This window comes from Balaenoptera ricei, chromosome 2, assembly GCF_028023285.1.
Source record: "Balaenoptera ricei isolate mBalRic1 chromosome 2, mBalRic1.hap2, whole genome shotgun sequence".
NCBI classification, from domain to species: Eukaryota; Metazoa; Chordata; class Mammalia; order Artiodactyla; family Balaenopteridae; genus Balaenoptera; species Balaenoptera ricei.
Window position 1 is genome coordinate 36,987,757 of NC_082640.1, and position 25,745 is coordinate 37,013,501.

At 48.8% G+C, this 25,745-nt stretch overlaps 1 protein-coding gene across 1 annotated transcript in view; it reads right to left on the bottom strand.

Annotated features, from left to right (window-relative positions):
- The window catches only part of SLC28A1 (solute carrier family 28 member 1), a 49,601-nt gene that overhangs the window by 8,324 nt on the left and 15,532 nt on the right, over nucleotides 1-25,745 (bottom strand). The window contains 7 exon segments of the mRNA XM_059912386.1: nucleotides 1,427-1,552; nucleotides 4,176-4,256; nucleotides 5,650-5,730; nucleotides 16,087-16,155; nucleotides 18,107-18,217; nucleotides 18,886-19,033; nucleotides 24,424-24,607. Of these exon segments, the coding sequence (XP_059768369.1) occupies nucleotides 1,427-1,552; nucleotides 4,176-4,256; nucleotides 5,650-5,730; nucleotides 16,087-16,155; nucleotides 18,107-18,217; nucleotides 18,886-19,033; nucleotides 24,424-24,607 (800 nt within the window).

Consider the following 25,745-nt stretch of genomic DNA (forward strand, 5'->3'; position numbering starts at 1 on the left):
AAAAAAAAAAAAAAGAGTATATGAATACCCTGCAGCCTTCCCGTTTAGAGGCATGTAAAATTTTGCATATCCTTGAGAAGAAATATAAGTTATTATTGTTTTAATTTATCAGTGAGCTTGAATATCTGTTTATAATTTATGAACTTTTCTTTCCTGATCAATCATTAAACTTTTTAAAAATTGTGATTTTTTACCTTTCAGAGGTTTTTCATTTTTATTAGTTAGCTCTGTCAACTTTTTGCTTTACACTTTCGGATTTCATGTCACGCTCAGAATTTTATAAGAAAAAGGCAAGTTGCAGAAAAGTGTGAATAGAATTACCTCATATTTGGTAAAAAAAAAAAAAAAAAAAAAAAAGCAAGTATATGTATATTCAGTTATATGTACTTAAATGACTTTTTACACAGAAATATCTGGAATGACATATTTTAAGTCAGTGGTTCCCAAATTGAGCGAGTATCAGAATCACCTGGAAGGCTTGTTACAATACAGGACACTGGGCCCCATCCCCAGCATTCCTGATTCAGCAGGTCTACAGAGGGGCCCAAGAATTTGTATTTCTAACAAGTTCCCAGGTGAAGCTGTTTCTGCTGGCCCACTGAGGACACTTTGAGCACCGCTGTTCTCATCTAGTAAGAGCAGCTATCCATGGGAAGTGGGAGTGAAGTTTTTTTTTTACTTTATTCACTTCTGTAAGAAGCAAGAATTTCTTCAATATTTAAGGGGAAAAAAATGAGATCTTGAAAGACTTGCATGTGAAAACACAAACAAGTACAGTGTTTTACACAAATGTAATGCATTATTACCAGGCACTTTGTAGGCGACACATTGAGGATTCATCTCTGCTTGCCATGCACTAGTGTTGTGATTGGTTTAAGGGCCCGATTCATACCACTGGAATTTGATTTAGAAATGTACTGTGCTCAGAAAGCTGCACAAGTAATAATTTAGGAGCAGAGGAAGGACTTGTGCCCAGAGAGGGTGTAAAGGAGAGGAGGTGAGAGGACGGGGTGCAGGAAGAGTAGGACAAAGCTCCAGGGATGGCCTAGGTGGGGGACTGTGTGTCTGAGTTTTGGAGTCAGACAGGTCTGGGCTCAAATCCTGGCTTTGGGCATCTCACTTACTCTCTGAGTCTCAATTTCCTCATCCTTGAAATGGGGATATTAAAACACTTAGCACTTTGCCTCAGTAAGCAGAACACTGGAAACCTTTGCTCCCACTGGCCACGTGAGAAGCCCAAATGGTCCAGCCCACCTGGCCTGCCTTACTCAGGTGAAGCTTCTCCCACCATCACAGCAGCCCTGGTTTAGGACATAGCCCACGAGAGAAGACCCCGGGTCGCTCTGGCCAGGAGCTGTGTGGGGCTCCCACAAAGGTGGGTTTCAGGTTCTTGGTTTTCAGCAAGCAGAAGGAGGGCTCTACATACCCCAAAGGAGATGTAGGCGTCCAGCAGGCTGCCGGCAATGGTGGCATAGCCTCTGGTCATGGCAACGTGGATTTCAGAGAGTGTCATGTCTGCCAAGTAGGGCCGGATCAGTAGAGGAGCCTCAGTCTGCAAACGGGAAAGATGTCAAACAAGTAGAGCTGGTCAGGCTAGCACGGGCACTTGGGGCGTACCCCCTCCACCTGGGAGTGAGCAGGTCACAGTGAGGGCTGGGGACCCCAGGGGAAGAGACAGCAGGGTGGGGTGAGGACCAGAGTCTGCACTTGGCTGAGCCTCTCTGAACCTCAGCATCAGCCCAGCTCTGTGAAAGGACCCCCAGCCCTTCCTTTGGGCCTGATAATGCTCCCCTGTGTCAAGTGCCTCCCACATCCAGGCACCCAGCTAAGCCCCTCACACTCATCACTTACAACCTTCTAGGAAAGAAGTGGTCGTCGTCTCCATGTTCCAGGAGAGCAGAAGGGCAGAGAGGTTCAAAGAATTACCTCTGTTCGTGCAAAGGACCAGAAGCAGATGTAACTCCAAGCCTGGACGTTTAATGAAGCCATGGGAGTTGCCAGAAAGAAAGGAACTGGGGCATTCGATGGCGTGTTTAGTTCAGGGCACGTGGGGAAGCCTGGAGCCATTTGTTTATTCATTCAATAAATAATTATAGTACATACTATGTTCCAGACTGTGCTATGGAATAGGGATAGAGATGGGGGAGGTGGAAGGCAGATGGACAAGGCAGGGTAAGCAGTGGACCTCAGCAGGCAGAGGCATGATCTGACTTGGGTTTTTAAAGGGCCACTCCAGGGGACTTCCCTGTCTGTCCAGTGGTTAAGACTCTGCGCTTCCAATGCAGGGGTGCAGGTTCGATCCCTAGCTGGGGAATTAAGATCTCACATGCTGGGCTTCTCTGGTGGCGCAATGGATAAGAATCCGCCTGCCAATGCAGGGGACACGGGTTCAAGCCCTGGTTCGGGAAGATCCCACATGCCATGGAGCAACTAAGCCCATGCGCCACAACTACTGAGCCTGTGCTCTAGAACACACGAGCCACAACTACTGAGCCTGCATGCCACAACTACTGAAGCCCACATGCCTAGAGCCCATGCTCTGCAACAAGAGAAGCTACCGCAATGAGAAGCCCATGCACTGCACCGAAGAGTAGCCCCCGCTCACCACAACTAGAGAAAGTCGCACACAGCAATGAAGACCCAATGCAGCCAAAAATAAATAAATTAAAAAAAAAAAAAAGATCCCACATGCCACGTGGCCAAAAAAAAAAAAATAATTAAATAATTTTAAAAAAATAAATAAATAAAGGGCTACTCCAGCCTGTGTGTGAAGGATGGGTAGGGGCAGCAATGGTGGCAGGGAGAACAGAGAGGAGGTGATTGTGGTGTCCAGGTGAGAGACAAGTGTGGCTCATAGCAAAAAAAAGAAAAAGGGCAGCAGGGCAGGTCTGGGATGTGATGTGGGGCAGAGCTGCCAGGACTTGCTGATGGACTGGATGCAGCTGGGAGCAAGGGAAGCAAAGGAAGGAAGGATGACGCCTCGATTTTTGTCTAACAACCTCATCGAAGACGTTGTCATTTACTGAGAAGGGGAAGTCTTGGAGATGTGCAGGTGTGTTGAGGGAGGGAATCAAGGTTTCTGCTTGTTTGGACTTGCCTAGTAAATTATCTAAGGATATCCAAGTGGAGGGTCAAGGGGGCAGTCGGATATATATCAGACTGGAGTTTAGGGGAGAGGAAGTATTTAAGCCATGGGGCTGGGGCAATCCCCTGGGGACAGACTGTGGCCAGAGAAGAGAATAGGGCCCAGGCCTGCCAACACTGAGCTTGAAATGATGCCACTAATCCTTGAAGGCTCCCCGTCCCCCCAAAAGTTAATTCGCCTTTGGAGCTCTTCCGGTTATCGTGTCACATTCACCTAAGATTTGTATTTTCTCAGCAAAAACCATTGATTACATTTGCAGCATTTTATATAAAATAAATGCTGATACTGAAATATTTTTTTCTCTTTTGCCTCATTTTGAACAACTAAGGGATTTTGGACTATTTATCTGAAAGCACATCTGTCTTAATTGGCTTAAACACACTTGCATCATAGCAAAAAAGATGCAAATATTCTCCAAAGTTTCACTAAACTGTCCAGTGAAATATGGCATACTTTGGCAAGTATGTCTTTTTGGTGACTTACATGTTGGGCAGATGGGCCAGGATTCTGGAACAGTCACCAGAGTCTCACCCCTAGGAGGGTCGGGCCTTCTGAAAGGGACTCAGGACTGATAGTCCCTTCAGAATCACACTTATATTGGAAAACACATTTTCAGAAAGAGGGAGGGAAAAAAAGACAAACTGATGTCGTGGAAGAAACCCTGGCCAGGAAGAAGAAGACTTGGATTCTAAGTCCTGGCTTATGTTGTGGAATCTTGGCAAGGCATTCCCAGCCCCGAGCCTCAGTTTCTGCATGTATAAAAGGAGAACATTGGACTCCATCTGTAGGACTTGTGAGTCTCTAAGCTGATGAAGACAGCCTAGGCCTAGGGTGGTAGGAGGTGCCAGGGAGATACTATCCTCCTTGGCATGACCCAGGCAAGGAGTGTATCCCCAAATGGAGCATCCCTAGGGCAGCAGCCTTTGGTGACCCCGGGAGAAGTTTTGATTGGCTCTTCTGCTGACTGAATCAGAGCTCTAGGGACCCAGGGCACCCGCCCTCCTTGAGGGCAGGAGGCTGCAATACTGACCTGGCTCACAAAGATGTTTCAAGCCACACTCAGGGTCTCCGTGGCCATGAGGCCCATGGTGGCCTGCACCAGCCAGGACATCTAGAAGGAAGCAGGGTGCTCTTTGCGGATTGGTATCAGCAAGCCCCAGGGACAGAGAGAGTCAGGGGTGGAAGTACCTTAAAAGTCTTCCTTCCAACTCCCAACCCAGGTAGAACTCCCTCACCTACATTTCCCCAAAGGTCCATTCATCTTCTCCTTCCACACCTCCATTGATGGGGGTTTACCACTCATGAAAAAAGGATTCCCTGGTCAAATATATTTGAGAATTGCTGTACACGCACACCTTGGAGATGACCAATACTTACTAGTTTATTAAAGGCTCTGGGAAGTCCTGCACAAAACTTGTTTAAATTTGTTTACCCTGGTGTCTAGCTTGGCTTCATAAAATTATTTGACCAAGGGACTTCCCTAGCGGTCCAGTGGTTAAGACTCTTCACTTCCACTGCAGGGGGCGCGGGTTTGATACCTGGTTGGGCCATATGGCATGGCCAAAAATAAAATAAAATAAATAATTTGACCATCGGATCCCTTTACCTAGTAGCATTTATTAACTTGCTGTGAAACTAGAGTTTTGTGAAAAGGCTTTGGGAAACTGTATTAAGAAGTTCTTTCTTTTAATCAACATGAAATCTGCTTCCCTGGAATTTCTCTCCACTGCAGGTACCTCTCAGGCTGCCTTTTTCCTAATCTTCTATAAGTGTTTAGAATCCTACCCATAACCTTCTTCACCCTGGCCTTCTCTTTTTCGGCCCTTCATCCCTACTTCCTTCAGCCATTCTATGGAAGGTATGGTCTCAGTTCCTTTCAAACTGAACCCACTGATGGTTCAGTTTGTCATAGCCCCTTGGTTGAACACATTCTCCAGATTTGGGGATAATTGTCTCCCTTACGCCATGCACTGTGCACTCTTAACATAACCACAGGCTGCATTTCTGGCAGCTGCCTGATGATACTGGTTTATTCTGAGCTCAATCAGCTAAAAACCTCAGAATCTCTTGTCCAGTGCTGTCTCCTGCATCCTGGTTTTGTGCAGCAGATTTTATGAACATAAGCACAGGATTTGACATTTATATCAGCTCAGTCTGGCCCACGTGGCCCACTGTTCTCAAGATCTTTTTGGTATAAATTATTTTTTCCCCTAACACTTCTCCTCAGTGCAGCCCCAGTTCTGTAAACTTCCCTCCCCCAAAGACCCCACTGGATTTTGGTGCCATTTCTCCTTAGTAGCATGACAAGAGACTCTGTGAAAAGATGTTTGGTTGGTAGTAGACTCTGAGAGGAGGCTGGGGAGCAGGGGATGCCGGAAGGTCCAGGCCCTCAGAGCAGGGGGTGTGGGGAGGGTGTGGGCTTGGGAGCAAGGCATTCTGGGAGAGTACGGTTCCTGTAAGCCTGTGATTCTGGGAGGGCCCGGGCTGGGACCTTGAGAACTCACCTTCAGGATCACCCACTGCCTGAGGCTCATGTAGGAGAGGACTGACATGGCGCAGCTGAAGAAAACAATGATGGGCAAAACCTGCCAGCAAAGAGCACAGACCCTGGGGTTAGAGGCAGATAGGTGGCAGGGTACCACGCAGGGCCTCGGAGACCCCAGACAGCCAGTTCATCCAAGGGCTTGCCACTCAGAGACCCGACGGGGTCAGGGAAGAAGCTCTGAATTCAGTGCATGAAATCACATATGGGGCCTCTCTGGAGGCAGCTGTCCTCTCTGTTCCCCTCTAAACATTAACCATCCACCCAGCCATCCCTTGGGCTGTGGTAGAGAAGCAGGACTTGAGTCCACCACTTTTTATCACCTGCTTCTTTGTCTGTAAAATGGGGAGGAAGTGACTACCTCTCAGGTTGTTGTGAGGGTTTTGGGAGCTGGCTCAGGGCCCAGCACCTTCCTAGCACAGGGTCCGTCCTCCACTCTGAGCTGAATCCTTGGCCCATGACGCTGGCCTTAACCTCCCTCCTGTGCTTCGGGCCTGAATCAGAGGCCCTCATCTTTCTAGTGTGCTACTTCCACTAGGTGCCAGTGAGCTCCGAATGATACTCATTGTGGACCAGCCACCTGCATTTCCTCCTGTCACCCTGTTTCCTATTACCAGGCTTATGACTGCTTTTCACTTACTCCAAGCCTCTTCAATTTCTCCTTCAAAGCTTCCTCATGTCCATTTCCTTCTCCCCAGGGCCTCCCCCTCCCCCGCCCAGTACTTCCTTGTTACAGTCTGACTTATAATAACAAGGACTGGCAACAACTTAAATGTCCCCCAGTGGAGGACTAGTTTGATAACCTATGGTGTGGCTGTGCAGTGGTGCGCTCAAAGTCAGGAAACAAGTGAGGAAGCTCGCTATGAGCAGTTTGGGGATGATTTTCAAGATAGATTGTTAAATGAAAAAAGAGGGCTTCCCTGGTGGCACAGTGGTTAAGAATCCGCCTGCCGATGCAGGGGACACGAGTTTGAGCCCTGGTCCAGGAAAATCCCACATGCTGCGGAGCAACTAAGCCCGTGCGCCACAACTACTGAAACCTGCACACCTAGAGCCCATGCTCCGCAACAAGAGAAGCCACCGCAATGAGAAGCCCGCGCACCGCAACGAAGAGTAGCCCCCTCTCGCCGCAACTAGAGAAAGCCCGTGCGCAGCAACGAAGACCCAACTCAGCCAAATAAATAAATAGATAGATAGATAGATAAATTTATTTAAAAATTTAAAAAATAAATGAAAAAAGAGAAGGTGTAGAACAGGGTGCATGGTGTGCTACTTTATGAGTAAAAAAGGTGCAGGTGGCATTGCAGGTGCTCTTGTGTGGGCACAGATATCCTTAGACAGATATGCAAATGACCAGGAATGGCAGCTGCCTTGGGGAAGGAACTGGATGACTTGTGGGTCACGGGTGGGAGGGAGATTTACTTTCTACCAAATCCCCTTTTGTACAGTTGGAATGTGCTATCTGTTCCAAATAGCTTTAAAATAATAAGTTATGCAGAATTAGTAATAACATGGGAGCATTCTTACGCTAGAATGTTAAGTGGGGAAAATGAAATATTAAAAGCATAGAAGGGGACTTCCCTGGTGGTGCAGTGGTTAAGAATCCGCCTGCCAGTGCAGAGGACACAGGTTTGAGCCCTGGTCAGGAAAGATCCCACATGCCGCGGAGCAACTAAGCCCGTGTGCCACAACTACTGAAGCCCGCACGCCCTAGAGCCCGTGCTCCGCAACAAGAGAAGCCACCACAATGAGAAGCCCGTGCACCGCAACGAAGAGTAGCCCCTGCTCCCCGCAACTAGAGAAAGCCCGCGAGCAGCAACGAAGACCCAAGGCAGCCAATAAATAAATAAATATTTAAAAAAAAAAAAATCATAGAAGGAAGGCTGGGAGGCATATACCCAAATAGTCAAAGTAGTCGTTTCTGTGTGCTGGGACTGTGGAAACTTTGTTTTCTTCTTTCTCCATTTCTAATTTCTCACCTGCTCCTATAATTTTCTATAAGAGGCGGACACTTCTCAAGGGAGGTGAGCACGGGCACAGGAGAGCTTTGGGGGAACCTCGTCAGCTCAGTTTTGGACTTGCTGGGTTTGAGATGCCTGTGGAACATCCAGGTGGACTTTGGACTGGGCAGATGCGCAGAGGGGCCAGCAGCTCCGAGGAGAGGTCTGGGCCAGGGCTCGGTTGAGTGCAGGTTGAAGCCACAGGGCAGATGCAGTTCACTGAGGAAATTGCCCTGGAAGAGAAGAGCAGTGGCTGAGGACAGGGCCCTGGGGTCAGCATCCCTGAAGGGTGAGAGAAGAAGGAGGAGTGCGTGGTGGAGACAAAGAAGAAACAGAGTGGTTGAAGGACTTCCAGGAAGGAGTGCGATGGAAATTGAGGGCAGCTTTTCTAGAAGGGATGGTCCGTCAGCTGTGCCAGAGGCATCAGAGAACTCAGTAAGGACTGAGATAGATGCTTGGCACCTAGCGATTCAGGGCTCTTGGTGACCTAGGTGAGAGCAGTGTCAGGAGGGATGGGCACAGAGGCCGGGTATCAGCGAACCAAGGAGGGAGTGGGACATGAGGAAGTAGAGACAACAGGAGAAGCTTAGCTGTGCTGGAAGGAAGAGGGGCTGCGGAGAGGGGTGAGGGGTGGAGGAAGAGTTGTTTTCATTGTTCAGAAGGGAGAGTGTAGAGCAATCAAGTTCAAGCTCTGGTTCAAAATGAATCGGGACTACAGAGTGGTCCCTGATGAGAACAGAGACTCTGCCCCAGGCAGCTCCCCTGGAGAAGAGAAACAAGCCCTGCTGAGGTTGTTTTCCCTTTCCCTTCCCAGATGAATGCCGCGGGTTCTGTCTGGATCTGCTCCACTTGACATCCCTGTCACCAGCTTCACTGCATGGGAGTGTCACCTGACAGGGAACTGGGTGGAGTAATGCTTTTCCTGCCCTGTGACTCCCCATGGTCGCCCGGGGCTGGACACACCCCCCAACACAAGGGTGGTGACAGCATCCTGCTCTCCCTGGGAGAAAAATGCAGAGAGGATCACGTACTGTCTAGACTGCCTGTTCAATTTATCACACGAGGGACCACTCGGCAGCCTTGCAGGTTAGCACAGACGGCTCAGGCCAGGAAGGAGAGGACCCGGGGCAGCGGAACCCGACTGCAGAATTGGGACTTTCTCCTGGCAGCAACCAAGAGACATTTTCTAGCTGGGAGATGGGGATCTTTGGGGGAAGAGAAGCTGGGACATTTAATACTAAATAAGGGCCCTGAGGCCAATATGATCTGCCAGTCCAGGAAATACCCTCGGGCCCTGTAGCATGTGAGATGGCGGAAGACAGGGCAGGCAGTTGGACAGCGCCGCTGTGGGAAGGGGGAGGAAAGTGCCATTAACTCCTACCACTCGTGCACTATGCAGTCCTGCTAGGAGCCAGGTACGCAACGTGTGGTGACTCAGGGATCCTCAAAGCAGCTGAGGTCGATGTAAATCCACTTCACAGTGGGGACACTGAGGCTGTGAGATGTTGGTTACCTGCCCAAGGTTACACACCTGCAAAGAGACAGAGTACCTCCTTGGCCACTAAGCAGGTTGCCAAGGACCTGCCATGACCCTGAGGAGGTTTGCCCTAGCGCCAGTCCTGGAACCTCATTTCTTTGTCTTCAGAAGAGGCATCCCCTCCCAGGGAGAGCCTCAGCCCAGGGTGTAGCAGCCTCGAGTAAGTCCTGACCACCACTTTGTGGAAACTCAGAGCAGGCCGGTCCTGCTAGTACCAGCGCTCACCTTTACTCGAGGGAAAAGGAAAGTACAGCGCCTCTAAGCCAGTGGTTCCCAAAGGGTGGTCCCTGGACCAGCAGCATCACCCGAGAATTTGTCAGAAACATGCATTCTGAGCCCCACCCCCAGAGTTTCAGATTCAGTAGATCTGGGGCGCACCTGAGAGTTTGGCCTTTCCAGATGCTGCCGGTGCTGCTGGTGTGGACAATCACACTCTAAGAACCACTGCTGTAGAGTCTAGACCAGACTCTCCGAGCAGACTCCATCTTCTTCCCTGGAAACAGGCTCTGAAGGCAGGGCTAAACCCACTCAGGGCCTGGCCCTGCCGCTTCCTCTCTATGGAGGGAGTTGAGCCAGGGCTGCTGACGCCCTCCTGAGGCTGTCCCAACAGCACCCAAACCCCCAGTCCGCAAGGCCTAAGCCCTGTCACCAGCCCCAGGCCACGGTAAACCAAAAAAACCCAAAGCTGGAAAATTCCTCGGAGGACACTGCTGCAATGTCCACTCCACCACCAACATTGCAGAAGAGCGGAAGGGACCTACTCCAAGGCCAGATAAGCTGCGCATGCCTCCTGATTTCCTGCTCATGTCATTCCCTTCACCCAGAATGACCTCACCAGTCTGCCCCCATGCCTATCTATCTCTGCCTGTCAAAGTCTCCTTCAGAGGCCTCTGCAGATGCCACATTCTCATAAGATCTCTCCAGTTCCATCGTCCCATCCCCCTCCTTTCAGCACCCACCCCGTCTCCACTTCCTTTCCATTCCCTCCTCTGGAAATCGCGCTCACTACGGTTGCCAGTGACCCCTTAATGACTAAATCCAATGGCACCTGTCAGTCCTTATCTTACTTGATGTGTTTTTTTCTGGCCAAATTTGGCACTGATGACCACTGGGGACTGCAGAGGCTGCATCAGGCAGACACCCCGAAACCCTTGGGAGATGAAAACACTTTCTCCCTAGGGGTTCCTCGGGGAGAACATTTCATCAGCATTGTTGAGCTTCGTGAGTGGGTGCGTGTTCCAGAGGCTGGAGTGATAGTGAAGGAACGAGTGAGCATCTGCTCCCAGGTCGGCCATACCCAGGAAGGTGCGGGAGTCTGGGGGGAGGCAATCGTGTGGGTGGAAAGTTACTAGAAGGGAGATGGAGCCAAGGTGGAATGACTAATCGAGACCATACAGCCAGGAGGCGGCTGCCACGTCGACCGTGCCAGAGGAGATGGAGGGCTGAAGGAGTCCCAGGCAGATTCGTCTTCCTGGAGGAGCAATGAGCTGGACCGTGGCCCAGCAGGAAGCAGCTTGGATTCTGAAAATCTGAGTGAGCTCAGAGATTTCCCCAGGCTGACATGGGCCAAAGGCCTTGGACTAGGGCCACATGATTCATGGAAAGGACGGAAAGAAAACTCTTGAGTCTTCCGTTCGACTCAGCACTAACAAAGCCACCCCCAGCTTGAAGATAAGCCCCAAGCTCGGCAAGTGTGTGTGTGTGTGTGTGTGTGTGTGTGTGTGTGTGTGAGAGAGAGAGAGAGAGAGAGGGAGAGAGAGAGGGAGGGATAGGCAGGGGGGCAGGGTGTGAATGAAACTTTGTGATTAGTAAATCTTGTTGAGAAAGGGAGTTCTGTGGTCATGGAGCATTTGTCTTAAGTCCTCCCTCATTCCAGCATGCCTTTGCTAAGGAGACCACTGGCTAATAATACACTGGCCAGGAGTTTGTGCAGAGGACAGGGCCTCCCAGGGGCCAGGGAATAGTTGGTGTTTGACTAGGAAATGCTAAGCCTGGTTAATGATAAACTCACCTCTCTTGTTTTTATTCTCTTGACTGAACATCCAATCTCAAAGTCTTTAGCAACTATTAATTGGTTTTAAATTTATCATTGTTGTTATTAGGGATGCTTTTTGTATTTGGAAGGGAGACCTGATGTCATTGACTTCTACTTAGAATATGAGGAAGAAAACATCACTTAATTGAAGTCCAACAACCTGGTTCTAGCCCTGCCTCTACCTTAACTCACTGCGCAGTTATGCCCAGGTCACTGCTCCTCTCTGGGGCATGGTTTGACCATCTGTAATATAAACAGGAGGCCCAAAGATCAATGAGCTCCCTCCTAACCCAACGGTCTATGAATCCATGGTTCTGAAGTGTGATTTGGGGAGAGATGCAAGTAGCAGGTGTGTACATATTCTTCTAGAAAGGGAGGAGAGACACACAACTGACACTGGCTAGGGGATGGACAGAGCAGCAAGCCAGGTGATACTTTCTTTGCTGAACTGGGAGAGAAGTTGAGTGGTGGCTCTGGTGGACAGCAGCTATTTGGATGCCCCTTCCCTCACTTCTTTTGGTAAAAAAGTTTGACTTTCCTTTAGGAAACCACTCCTCCTCTACTCTCAGCCCAGAGGCTCCAGGTTTGGCCCATCAGCGTGAGGTATCTTCCCTGGCTACAGTTCAAGGATGGCATATACCCCAAGCCAGGCTAAAAAGAGTCTACTCTTGGATTTCCTGCTGGAGCTAGTGGAAAACAGACTCTCTCTCTCTGCTAGCGTTGCTAAGTTGGTTGGATGTAAGCCTGGTACCTCTTTGTCACAACCTCAAGAGAGCCTATCCAAGACTAAGACTAAGACTAAAGCCAAGACTAAGAACATAGAACCAGGATATAAGCAAGGCAAATCCCAGGTGATGTTGCATACCTGGATCCAGCAGGACCTGAAGCCTCTGGATTTCTCAGTTATCAGAATTAATCTTTATGTTTGTTTGTTTTCTGTTTAATCTTTTGGTTTAAATCAATTTGAGTTGTGTTTCTGTCGTTTACAACCGATGAACTCAGGAGCTAAGCACCCCGATCAGGAAATATAGCCTAGACTCCCAAATGTGGCCCCACGTTACAGCTGGGAGGGACTCCAGCTCAAAGGGTCCATACCATTGTTGTTTCTCCCAGGCAGGTATGCTATCTGCCACGTGCACTCAGCTCCTATACTAGACCACAGATGCTCACTTAGAACAGAAGGGCACCCTGAAAACAGAGCTAATCCAGGTCCTATAGGGAGCTGTCTGCCTTGTTTTCTATAATGGGAGGTTAATAGTACCTGCCTGTCCTAGGCAATAATCCTTCAAATGATGAGTTTCAGAGGGTGGCTTCTACTCAATCAGAGCAACTGACTCCCTGGCTTTGGGTGGGAACATGAGACTCCGGTCCCTCCAACTTCAGTATCCCCTGCCCTGGCCTTAGTGATCGGGCCAAGAATGGTCACATGACCCAAGGCAGACCAATCCAAAACCCACCCTGGGATTTTTTAACTTGAGCAGGCAGAGAAGAATTTCCCCCGTGCTGGGTGACATGCATGTAAGGATGAGTGTCTGGTGTTGCTGGGGGCCAGGAGAAGATCTGGTATGAAAGAATGAAGCTAGCACCCTGGGATGAGCAGAGATTCAAGGCTGAGGGCCATGAACCTGGCAGCTCTGGGGCCCTGGTTCCAGCTGGCAGCAGCTCTAACTTGCCTTCCAGTTTGTGAGCCAAGAAACAGTCCTCCCTCTCTCCTCCCTTTAAAGCAAGTTTCAAAGGGGTTTCTGTCCTTTTCAACCACATGAACCTAAGAAATACTGTTTTCTTCTAAACCAAGGGAAAAACAAAGATCCAAGGTCTGAGGCCCCTTCGTTACCACTGTCTACCTAGGAAAGGGCTCTGATATCAAGGCACAGAAGTGAATAAGCAAGAGCCTCGGGCTTATTCCAATCTTGATTCCAATCCTCTCTAGCTTTATGAGCTTGCACGAGCAACAGCCACTCTAAGCCTCAGTATCCTCACCTGCAAAAAGGGGATAATGATATTATTTTCCCCAGAGGGTTGTAAAGGTGAAGTGAGTGCCTAGCACATAGTCCTTGCTCCATAACTAGTAGCTGTTACTATGACTTCCTTCTCCCTAAGCTTTTCTTCTCTGTTCCACCAGAATCTCAGGTCAGAGGGGGACAAAATTGTTTCTAGGGGCCCTGGATCTTGCTGCAAAGCCTGTGTGTAGCTTTTGGCTCTAGAGGGTTGGGAAGCTCTGGCCTCTGCTGGGGAGGTTTGGAGAAAGAAGAGCTCAGCCCTGGTTTTGGGCCAAAGGACAAGCTGCTCAGGACCACACAGTCATGGGAATGGTGGCCCAGCCAGGGGGAGGCTGGCTGTGTGGGAGCCCAACCCACAGCCAGGGACTCAAAGAGCCAGACGTTCCCAGCAGGCAGAGGGACTTCCCACTTGCACAGAAGAACCATCATTTATCCATCTCATTCATTCAGCAAAAAGCAGTGTACCAGGCACTGGGCAGGGCTTTGCAGGGCTCAGGGTCAGTTAACCGACACCAGGATGAGTAAGACCCAGGCTTTGTCCTCAAACAGCTAAAAGTAACAGTTGCAACGTGTGGAGCTAAGTGACGAGCTTCATAGAGCTGGTCTCTCAGCCGCACACCCCCCCCTTCGTTCCCCATGGTGACCTCTCTTCTGGACTGTGGCAGTCTGGTGGCCCCTGTGTCATCACTTGGGTGTGAGGCAGCCTCCTCACTGGTCCCCTATTCCAAGCATCCTGGCCACAACCCTTCCTACCTACTATTGAAATCACAACTGTCCCAAAGTTCCAATCAAGTCCCTCCCTGCTCAAAAATCTTCAGTAGTTCCTCATTTCCTGGGGACCAAATCCAGGTGCCTCAGCCTGGCATTTAAGACTCTTCAAGAGACAGCCCCACCACACTTGCAGTTTATCCTCCAATCCATCCTTTCCTTCAAATAGCTTACATGCCCGTCGAACTGAACTACGCCCTGTACCTTAGACAGCCCAGCACTTTCTCACCTCCACGCCTTTGCCCGGGCATTTCTTCTTCCTGACTATCTCTGTGCCTCCAGTTTTTTCCTGTCCTAAGGCTCCAATTCAAATGCCACCTCCTTAAGGGGGCATCCTCACTGTCCTTATTTTTTAAAATGTCTCCCTAAATGGACTCCCCAGGCACTTTCCTTTGTGCCAGTTACACTTGAACCTGGCTGCCTGGGGAGGTCGAATCACAGAGTGTTGTACGTTCGCCTTGTAAAGTGTGAGAAGCCACCGCCGCTATTTCTCTGTCTGGTGGACATAAGCAGTCACCCTGGAGCAGGACTTCACTGCTTTTCCCTGAAACCTTGGTGGCCCCTACTTAGAAATGCAAATGTAAAGGAAGCAGCCCCTCCCCGCCTCTGCCCTACAAGAACGGTGTTAGGGAACCTTTGGAGGGGCTGACAGAGGCCTACACAGAAGTGATCCTCTCCCTACACTGAAGTGATCTCAGAAAAACATGATGGACAAATTTGTCCCGAGAGGACAGGAACCTGGTCCCTCCCCCTTTCCTCCTAGGGCTGACATTATTGGAACCCCTTGGATGGAGTGGATGTTTCCCAGAGAGTTGCTGGCGCAAACAGAGACCAAAGTTCCCAGAGGACCTCACCATGATTCAGGGTTGGGGGTGGGCTGGAGGTGTCTGGATTCATGAACTGGCTTGACACCCAGAAGTCCATGCCAAACCCATGGCTTGGGCTGGAAGCCTCTGGGCCCCAACACCCCCAAGCAGGGTGGGGAGGCTCTGGGAACAATGGCTGAGTAATGGCGAAAAGCAGAAATCTCTGGAACCTACGCACGGGATCCTGCACGGCAGCCCCATGGTTACCGTGGTCCAGGACGTGCCGGAGTGGGCAGCACCAACTCCCATCTGTGCTGCTATGGCAACAGGGCAGAAACTGGGGCGAGCTAATGGGTAAGTGGGGCCCACGTCTCCCTCTCTCTCCACCTGGCATTTGGAAGTAGAACTTAAGCCTGGAGCAGCCGCAGGGTCCCGAGACAATTTGGGTGTGAGGCAGGCAGAGGAGCTACACTCGAGATCTTACTAAAGGAGGCACTTGGGTGCTTGGGTGGTCAGTTGGGGAAAGAAGAAATATAACCACAGTTCCACCCCGGAACAGTGAAGCAGTCACACCATCGCCTACTCAGCACAGCCTGCCTTGTTTTAAATTACAGTTAGGGCTCTACCAGTACACAATAAAGTCTTTCAGTCTTTATCTCAATTTCCCCTATAATATTTTGCACTGCAGAAGGCACACAATACATTTCTGTTGGAAGGAGGGAAGGAAAGAGGGAAGGAAGGAGGGAGGGACTGTAGGTCTAGGAGAGTCCAGAGGAGCGACTTAGAACTTGCAGCTGGACTAATAAGGGCGGGCTTCCTGGCAGAGGTAACCTGCGAGGGGCCTTGAAGGAGGAGAACCCTGAGAGGATCTTTGGAGCGTAAGGGTTCCTGGAAACTGTCCTTTATAGTTCTAGGTCCCTGCAGCATGTCAGGGGCTAAGGTTATAGCAGGTACTATCCCCATGTCCTCACCCTCTCTTCTTGTCCTCAGCCTCCCAGCAATTCTATGATTTGGGGATTCATTTTTTTTGGAAAAGAATACAGATATATCTTACTTTTGCAAGTTTTACAAAATATACTGAAAACATACCCACAGGTGATTGCATTGCCGGGGCCCCTCTCAGGACCCCGAGGCTTAAGCCTCATTAGCTTCCAGTAGCCGGGCTCTGCCTGCAGGAGCCCTCCCCCTCCGCCTGGGCTGGAGGGGGAGGGCAGAGGCTGTTAAAGGCTTTAAGGGCCAAGAGTCAAGCTGACCTGAAATGCAAAGACATCCTTGACCAGAGCCTCCCCAGACAAGAAGCTGGACCTGTAGCTCAGGAAGATCTGAAAGGAGGAAGCAAAACAAAAACCCAGAGTGAGGCCAAAAGGGAGGAAGGAGGAAACAGGACCCAGGGAACCAGGTTGCGGTGAACTGGAGGAGCCTTGCCTGTTCCGCGGGCCTTCCCTGCAGCCCAGGGGGAGAGAGGGACATGGAGGCTGCAGGACTAGTCCGCCCAGGTCGTGGGCTTTACAGGGGCCGGGGCACCACGTGTGTCATTAAAGCCACACTCATGGGCACCTGCTCCTTCCAAGCACGTCCTCCAGAAGAGACACATTTTCAATAAATTGTAAAGAAATACTCAGAGATCAGAGTTGTTAGGACAAGAACGATAAAGAAGAGGCAAAGGAGGAAGCAAACAGTGAGCTACCTGGAGAAGGCTGTCAAAGGTGGTGCCCGCTGTGTCTGCCCACTGCCCTCCCCACCGATGGCACAGCCCCGTCCTGTCGCCATCCCGGGCTCCTGGCCTTGGTGTTGCAATCTGGCTATGCTTCTGCAAGAGACCTGTATTTAGGACCAGAACAAGCACTGTGACTGCAGGGCCAAGTCACTTCAGTTGTCCAGGCCTCAGTGCTCTCATCTATAAAATGAGGGGTGTGCCCAGAGCAGCAACTGTCTTTTCCTGCACGACACCCACACAGATACCCTTGGCGTGGCCAGCAGGTGTGTGCAGAGCCCAGATATGTGGGCTCTCCCTGCCCCACCCCTCCTTCTCCCTGTAGAGAGAAGGAAATTCTCTCTACATGAATTGAAATGGAAATTCGCATGGAAATTCAAGATGGCGAGAGAGGGGTGAGTATAGGATCAACCTTGTGTCCTTGATAATTTATATTTTAAAAAGTAAATCATGGGGCTTCCCTGGTGGCGCAGTGGTTGAGAGTCTGCCTGCCAATGTGGGGGACATGGGTTCGGGCCCTGGTCTGGAAGGATCCCGCATGCCGCGTAGCGGCTGGGCCCGTGGGCCACAATTGCTGGGCCTGCGCGTCTGGAGCCTGTGCTCTGCAGCAGGAGAGGCCGCGATAATGAGAGGCCCGCGCTTGCTGCAACTAGAGAAAGCCCTTGCACAGAAACAAAGACCCAACACAGCCATAAATAAAATAAATAAATATATTAAAAAAAAAAAAAAAAAAAAGTAAATCATGGGACTTCCCTGGTGGTCCAGTGGGTAAGATTCGCGCTCCCAATGCAGGGGACCCGGGTTCAATCCCTGGTCGGGAAACTAGATCCCGCATGGTGCACTAAGAGTTCGCATGCCGCAACTAAGAGTCTGCATGCTGCAACTAAGAAGTCTGCATGCCATAACTAAAGATGCTGCATGCTGCAACTAAGACCCTGCACAGCCTAAATAAATAAATAAATAAATAAAAGGTAAATAAATATGAAACATACTTATAAAGAAAAAAGTAAATCATAATTGCCCAATGATGTGAAGGAACTTAATGACACTCAAAAATGGTTAAAATGAAAAAAAAAAGGTTAAAATGGTAAATTTTGTGTTATGTGTACTCATCACAATAAAAAAAATGGAATTAAAAAAGTATAACTTCAACAAAATGAACATTATTTTTAAACACACATATACACATACAAAGTAAATCATTTGCAATTTTTAAAGCACTTTTGACTATTATAAGTTCCTTTTGTTATGACCACTGAGGGCCACATGCCTTGTGGGCCTTCCCACAAGGAACCTACCTGTTTTGAGATTCTCTTCCACATCAGACCCAGCCTCTGAAAGGACTGCTCTGTCTGGGCAGGTGGTACCAGGCCTGAGAGAAGTAGCAGATGCAATGCTCAGCCCCCAGCTGCCCAGCTGGTCTGGGGCCCCATACACACCCACCATCCTGGTCACAGCCCCTCCCTATGGCCTCACAGCCCACCTCCCTCCAGCAGAGAGGCTTCTCCTCCATTCCCTGGCAACCCAACACACCCTGGGCACCTGCCCCATGTACACACCTGGATCCGGTCGCCCAGCTGAAATGCAATAAATCCTGGTTCTGTTCTGATGACGAAGAGTCCAAGTGCAAACTGTAGTCCAAGACCCCAGGACACAGCCCACCAGGATACCTGCCACCTGATAGAAAGGTCCTGGTGAGCTCAGCTCCTTGGGAGATCCACAGGGAACAGTTGGGTGAGGGCAGAGGGCACAGCACTGCTGAGGGGCTATGGGAGACTTGGCCAGTCTGTAGGATGAGGGCTGGACCCAGCCAGAGCTCTGGGCCAGTTGCCAATGGTCAAATTCCCCATGGAGTTCAGAATAGGCCACACTTGGCAGCAATGGACCTGGGCAGTAGGCAGGGGTAGGGCAAGATCTAACCAAGGACCAGCCTGGAGTGTGCCATGGCACTTGGTCCTGGGTCATCACGGGGTAGGTGGAGCTGGAGTTGTGGCGTCAGTGTCCGGCTCCCATGTAACTTTTGTCTGTCTGGATCCTCCCCCATCCCTCCTACATAGTCAGGGCTCCCAGCCACCCTGACCCCACTCTCTCTCCCTCAATGCACTCTCCCTGACCCCCAGCAGAAGGGAACTGGACTCCTAAGGGCTGCTGCTACCTCTCAGCATTTAATGACTCCTTAGCAGTGATCCCTACACCCAGGTGTGCATCAGGATCTCTGGGAGGCTTGGCTGGAGTCTGGGGGAAGGTGTTAACCACACTGTGAAATGGAGGGGGGTGACCTGATATCAGAGAGAGAAGGGGCTGCAGCCCACTCTGGACCTGATAGCTAAGCACTCACTGTGCGGTGATGCTTTGAGAAGGCAAAGAGGAGGCTGACAAACATGCAGATTCCTCCAAAGGACACCAGCTGCTCAGGCCACTGAGAGGTGTCCAGAACCAGCCATAGGATCAGGGCCAGGAAAGCAGCAAGGGCTAGAAAGGGCTCCCTGCAGGAGAAGGGCAGAAAGTCATCACTTTCAGCATCTCCTCACCCCCAAACAAGAGCACCCAGGGCCCCAGAGAAAGGGTACTCGGGGCTGATGGGGGGAGAGAGAGAGTGCTGTGTAACCTCAGACAGACCACATAGCCTCTCTGAGTCTAGTTTCCTCATTGGGTAAATGAAGCCAAAGACACCCCATTTCTCAAGGCTGCCGAGAGGACTAAATCAGAGGATGTGTGTACTCAGCTTAGCATGGTGCCAAGCACATGGCTCCATCAAGAGGCAGGAATTCTCAAAGCTGCAATGATGCTCAGCTCAGCCCAGCCTCTGACCTTGCCAGGGTGAGATGGGGCCTGTGTGGGCTAGAACTCAGCACCGTGGACCATGGGCTCTGCTCCCCCAAAGCCCAGAAGCAGTAGTGTCAGTCTGGAATGCAGAGTTGAGCACCTGAGACCTAGGGCTGGATGCAACTTTTACAGCAACACCTCCCTCCCTGGGGCTGGGATTTGCTTGTCCAGGAGGCAGCCTGAAATGTTCAAGAGCCCAGGTCTGGGTACTGGCTGTTCAAGGTCTAGCCCCGACCCAGTCTTCAACTCACTGGGTACTATAACCACAGCTAAGCTTCACTGAGCACCTATTATGCGCCAGGAACTATGCTGGGTGCTGAGAGACCTCCAGTAACTGTCCTCATCTTAGAGATGAAGAAACGGAGGCCCAGGAAGTTAAATGACTTGCCCACAGCTGCCCATCTAGAAAGTAGCAAAGCTGAGATCTTAGCCCAGGCACTCTGGCAGCAAATCTATTCGCTTAACTAGTTCTGTACACGGTCACCAGCTGGTAAGAGGAGGACCCATGACCTGAAATCCAGCGGCTAACCCCAGAGTTGACTGTTTATTTCTGGTGTGTTTCCCAAGCTCCTATCATCCCAGTTCCATTGGCACGATTTCTGCCCTGTCTCTGTGCCACCTGTACTATTTTCCTTGAAGTTAACTCATTTTATATATAAAAACTGAAATGCATGTTTGGGGTTTTATTTTTTTTGGAAAGGGGTTGTTTTTAATAGCTTTATTAGAGATATGATTTTTTTAAACTTTTTATTTTATATTGGCGTATAGCCGATTAACCATGTTGTGATAGTTTCAGGTGCACAGCAGAGCGACTCAGCCATACATATACATGTATCCGTTCTCCCCCAGACTCCCCTTCCATCCAGGCTGCCACATAACATTGAGCAGAGTTCCCTGTGCTATGCAGTAGGCCCTTGTTGGTTATCCTTTTTAAATATAGCAGTGTGTACATGTCAATCCCAAACTCCCTAACTATCCCTTCCCTCCACCCTTCCCCGCCTGGTATTAGAGGTATGATTGACATAATAAATAGAACATGTTGAAAGTGTATAATTTGATAGTTTCAACATATGTATACACCGTGAAACCATCACCAGTATCGCAGTGAGCGTATTATATCCATCACCCTCAAAAGCTTCTTCATATTCCTTTGTAATTCCTTCCCTCATCCCCAGGCAGCAAATGATCTGTTTTCTGTCACTAGATGAGTTTGCAATTTCTAGGATTTCATAGAAATGGAATCATACAGTACATATTTTTTTGTCTGACTTCTTTCACTTAGTGTAATTATTTTATTTTGAGATTCATCCATGTTTTTTCATGCATTCATTTCTTTTTATTGCTGAGTAGTAGTCCATTGTGTGGATATACCACAGTTGGCTTATACATTCACCTGTTTGTCAAATGCCTTCTCTGATTATGATGTGCTTTGGTGTGGTTTTCTTCATGTTTCTTGTGATGTAGGTTTGTAGAGTTTCTTGGATGTTTGGGTTTATAATTTTCATCAGATTTGGAATTTCTTGGATATAATTTCTTCAAGTATTTTTTCTTCCCTCCTTCTCCTTTGGAGATTTCAATTACTTGTCTGTTTGCCTACTTAATGTGCCATGGTTAACTGATGCTCTGTTTGACTCCTTCAAGTTTTCTTAAAATTTGTTAGGTAGAGCCTGAGCAGGGTTTATTCTATGGTTAATTTTTCCCTATTACTGACCCAAGATCTTTCTTAGTACTCTAAACAATATCCGGTGAATCATGAGGTTTTCCACTCTGACTATTGAGAGCAAACACTATTCCTGACCCTGTGTGATCTCTGGGCACTGTTCTCTAATCCTTTTCAGTGGTTCTTTTCTAGGCCTTGCATAGTTTCCTCATACGTATTCACTGATCAGAACTCAGTTGAATACTGGAGGAGAACCCTCTGCAGATCCCGGGAGCAGATCTCTCTCCTCTGGTACTCTGCATTGTGAACTCTAGCCACCTTGGCTTTCCTGAAGTCCAAGCTCTGTCTCTTCAACTCAGGAAATCTACTGGCCCCACCTTAATGCCCCTTTCCTGCACTGTGGCCTGGAAACCCCCTCAATGCAGTAAGTTGGGGCAATCATAGAGCTCATCTCATTTGTTTCCTATTTCTCAAGGATCACTGTCCTTTGTTGCCTGATGCCCAATTTCTTAAGAGCCATATACTATTTGTTCTGGTTTTTTAGTTGCTTCAAGTGAGAGGATAAAGCTGGTCTCTGTTACTCCATCTTGACCTGATTTTGGAAGCCGAAATCAAATGCATGTATTTTAAAAACAGTTTATTGAGACAAAATTCGCATACTATACAGTTTTCCCATTTAAAGACTGTGGTTCAGAGCTTCCCTGGTGGCGCAGTGGTTAAGAATCCACCTGCCAATGCAGGGGACACGGGTTCGAGCCCTGGTCTGGGAAGATCCCAGAGGCCGTGGAGCAACTAAGCCTGTGCGCCACAGCTACTGAGCCTGCGCTCTAGAGCCCACGAGCTGCAACTACTGAAGCCCGCGTGCCACAACTACTGAAGCCCATGCGCCTAGATCCCATGCTCTGCAACAAGAGAAGCCACCGCAATGAGAAGCCTGCACACCGCAATGAAGAGTAGCCCCTGCTCGCTGCAACTAGAGAAAACCTAGGTGCAGCAACAAAGATCCAACGCAGCCAAAAATGAAAATCAATTAATTTTTTTAAAAAAGAGTATGGTTCAATGGTTTTTAGTATATTTACAGGGTTGTACAACCGTCACTGCAATCAACTTTAGAACATTTTCATCAGCCCAAAGAGAAACCCCACACCTCTACCCACCACCCCCATCTTCCCATCCCCCTCCAGCCCTAGTCAGTCACTAATCGGCACTTCCCTGGTGGTGCAGTGGTTAAGACTCCAAGCTCCCAATGCAGGGGGCCCGGGTTCAATCCCTGGTCAGGGAACTAGACCCCACATGCATGAGCAACTAAGAGTTCGTATGCCACAACTAAGGAGCCCATGAGCCGCAACTAAGGAGCCCACCTTCTGCAACTAAAACCCGGCACAACCAAATAAATAAATAAATATTTTTTAAAAATCACTACTCTACTCTCTGTCTCTATAGATTTTCCTATTCTGGACATTTCATATAAATGGAATCATACAGTATATGGTTCTTTGTGACTGGCATCTTTTACTTAGCATGTTTTCAAGCTTTGTCATTATTGTAGCATTAATCAGTACTACCTTCTTTTTATGGCCAAATAATATTCCATTATATGTATAGACACAATTTATTCAGCCATTTAATGGTTGATGGGCATTTGGGTTGTTTCCACTTTGGCTATTATGAATAATGATGCTATGAACATTTGCATATAAGTTTTTGGATATATGTCTTCATTTCTCTTAGGTATATACCTAGGAGTGGAAATGCTGGGTATGGTAACTCCACGTATAACATTTTGAGGAACTGACATTGTTTTCTATTGCAGCTGCATCATCTTACATTTCTTTCAGGAGTGTATGAGGGTTTCAGATTTTTTCACATCTTTGCCAACTCTTGCTATCATTTATCTTTTTTGTTATAGCCATCCTAGTAGATGGGAAGTGGTATCTTGCTGTGATTTTTTTTTTTTTTTTTGGTATATAATTTGCAAATATTTTCTCCCATTCTGTGGGTCGTCTTTTCACTTTGTTGATGGTGTCCTCTGAATCAAAAAATTTTAGTTTTTATACAGTCTAGTTTATCTGCATGTATTTTTCTTTTTTTCCTTGGCCATGCCACGCGGCTTGCGGGATCTCAGTTCCCCAACTGGGGACTGAACCTGGGGCCATGGCGGTGAAAGCGCCAAATCCTAACCACTAGACAACCAGGGAACTCCCTACCTGCATGTATTTTTTTAAAGCAAACTTTATAACAATACCTCAAATGGAAAACCAGTATCAGTGATTTGTCATAAACAGAAGATGACTGTAAAAATAAATCCTTTTATAAATCTATTTAATAAAGAGAAGGCAAATGTAAAAACAAATCTATTTATAAATAAAACTAAGAATTTGTTTATAGGCTGGCTCAAAGCATTTTGCTGTGGTATGGGGGTCTTACTTTGGGAAACACCATTATGCCCTACACCTGCCTGGCTTAGTCATTGGTTATCTTTGGGCACCAGTTTCTTCATCAACAAAAAAAAGAGTACCTTTTTTAAGCCATAGAAACATTTTTTCCCAGCTAAATTTTTTCTTTCTTTTTTTTGCAAACCTGTTTATAAAACAGATAAAATAGAGCTGTCTGGTTGAAATGGAGATTGGGAGGCAAGGTGTCTGATGTTCCCCTCTCCGATCTCCCTCACCTGCCCTACGGTACCTCCAAGGTTTCCAGAGCTCTAAGGAACCCAGTTTAAAAACCAGGGGATCCCAAACTGTGTTCAGGAACATGGCTGGCTACATCAGAATGCCCTGGTGGCTAACTAAAAATATTAACTAAAGGGAAAAGAATTTCAATAAGAATAGATACATGTATATGTTTAATTGAATCACTTTGCTGTACACCTGAAACTATCATAACATTGTTAATCAACTATACTCCAATATAAAATAAAAAGTTAAAAAAAATATTGATTCCTGGACCTCAATTCAGACTGCTGAATCAGACTCCAGGGGTGGTCCCCTGCAGCTGTATGTCTCACGCATGCTCCAGGTGATCTGATAGGAGGCACTGATATGGGCCCTCCCTGCTTGAATGGGCTGCGATATCTGAATTTAGGAAACTGTTGATTCCTGTCCTCAGGTATCATAGTCACCTGTTTTAACTGGAGCAGAGAATCAGGTGGGAACTGGTGAAATGCCACAAAGATGGCACAAAGATGCCTCTGAAGCCACCCAGCAACACCTGCTCCGGGGCTCCCAGGAGGCAGGCAAGTAACATGTGCTCCCCATGGCTCAGCAGCCCTCTGGTGCGACAAGGACAAAGGACCTCCCCACCCAGCCCTGGCTGTGACCCCGCAGCTGACTCAGAGGCCCTCTGCCAATGTGCCTGCCCACCCCCATACTCCCCTGGGGCCTCACTTACCTCTTAAACCAGAGGTTCAGGCGGGGATGCCCCAGAGGCTTGACACACCTCAGCAGCTTTGGCCCCAGTGGCCTCTTCAGCAGGTTGTGGGCCAGGAAGACAAGGTCCACACAGGTGAGGACAAACAATGCCAGGGCCCTCTGGAAATCCAGGAGGCAGACAATCAGCAGGAAGGCAGCAAATGCTGGGAGTAGGTGGAGCATGAAACAGAGACGGGGTCATCCATAATGACACTGGCGTCTGCAGGACCCCGCAGCCCTATCCTCCAGCTCCACCTTACTCCAGCCAGAGCTCTCTGAGCCTTAGTTTCTTCGTCTGGAAATGAGCACCATTGTCAGAGGGTCATTATGAAGTTAATTGACAGAATGTGTGTAAAAGGGCTTTGCAAACTATAAAGTGCTGAGGGAGATGTTTAAGGAGGAGGCAAGACAGCATGAATCTCTGAGCATCAACGGAGCGCCTGCTATGTTCCAGAGCCACACTAGGTTCCGAGGAGGACAGAGATGGATAAGTCAGTTGCTCCAGGAAGGCATTCACTTGTGTGTGTCAGGATCCCGTTCTGAATATTCATCAGTGACCATCTTTCTTCCTGGAATTTCCTTTTCCCCCTTTGCCCTTCTCCCTATTTGAGCAGCTAGGCCAGTCTGTGCTATACCTCAAGAGAGGAATATGATAGCAGATAGCAGAGGGGAACTATCTCTCCCCGGTTTATGAATTTCAAGAGCCAGAGCCCTTGAAGAACGGAAAGGACTTATAACCTTTCCATTGGATAAAAAATGAGGGATGGAACATTTTGAGTAAGTGTAATCCCTCCCCCTCCCCCTCTGCTGCCAAACTAGTTAGAGGATACCCGTGGGTCCCAGAGAAAAGGACTCTGAGCCAGGGGAGGTGGCAAAAGCCCAGGCATGTTTGTGGCATTGCAAGCAAAGGCGTCCTGCCCCAGGGAGGCAGCAAAATGTCACGGAGAGGAATGCACATGGAATGCATGAGCAGGCAGGGTCACAGAAGGCTTCTGAGGTTCCGCGCACCTCAGCAGGCACCGAAGCAGAGGAAATGATCTCTATGAGTGGCTCAGAGACAAAGGAGACCAGAACAGGCCCACGATGGAGATGGGGGTGTCTCCATGGCTACTTGCAGCGGCAGAGAACCCAGGACCCGTTGGGGAAGTGGACAGGTTAGCAGACACTTGAGAACTGATCGTGGATAATCACCCCCAGGGACTCCTGAGGAAAGAGGTGAAGGGATATTCCAAACTGACAGACGTTCAGTTCCTATCCCTCACTTGGAACAATGAAATTGAAATAGAAACTTTATTTTCCGTA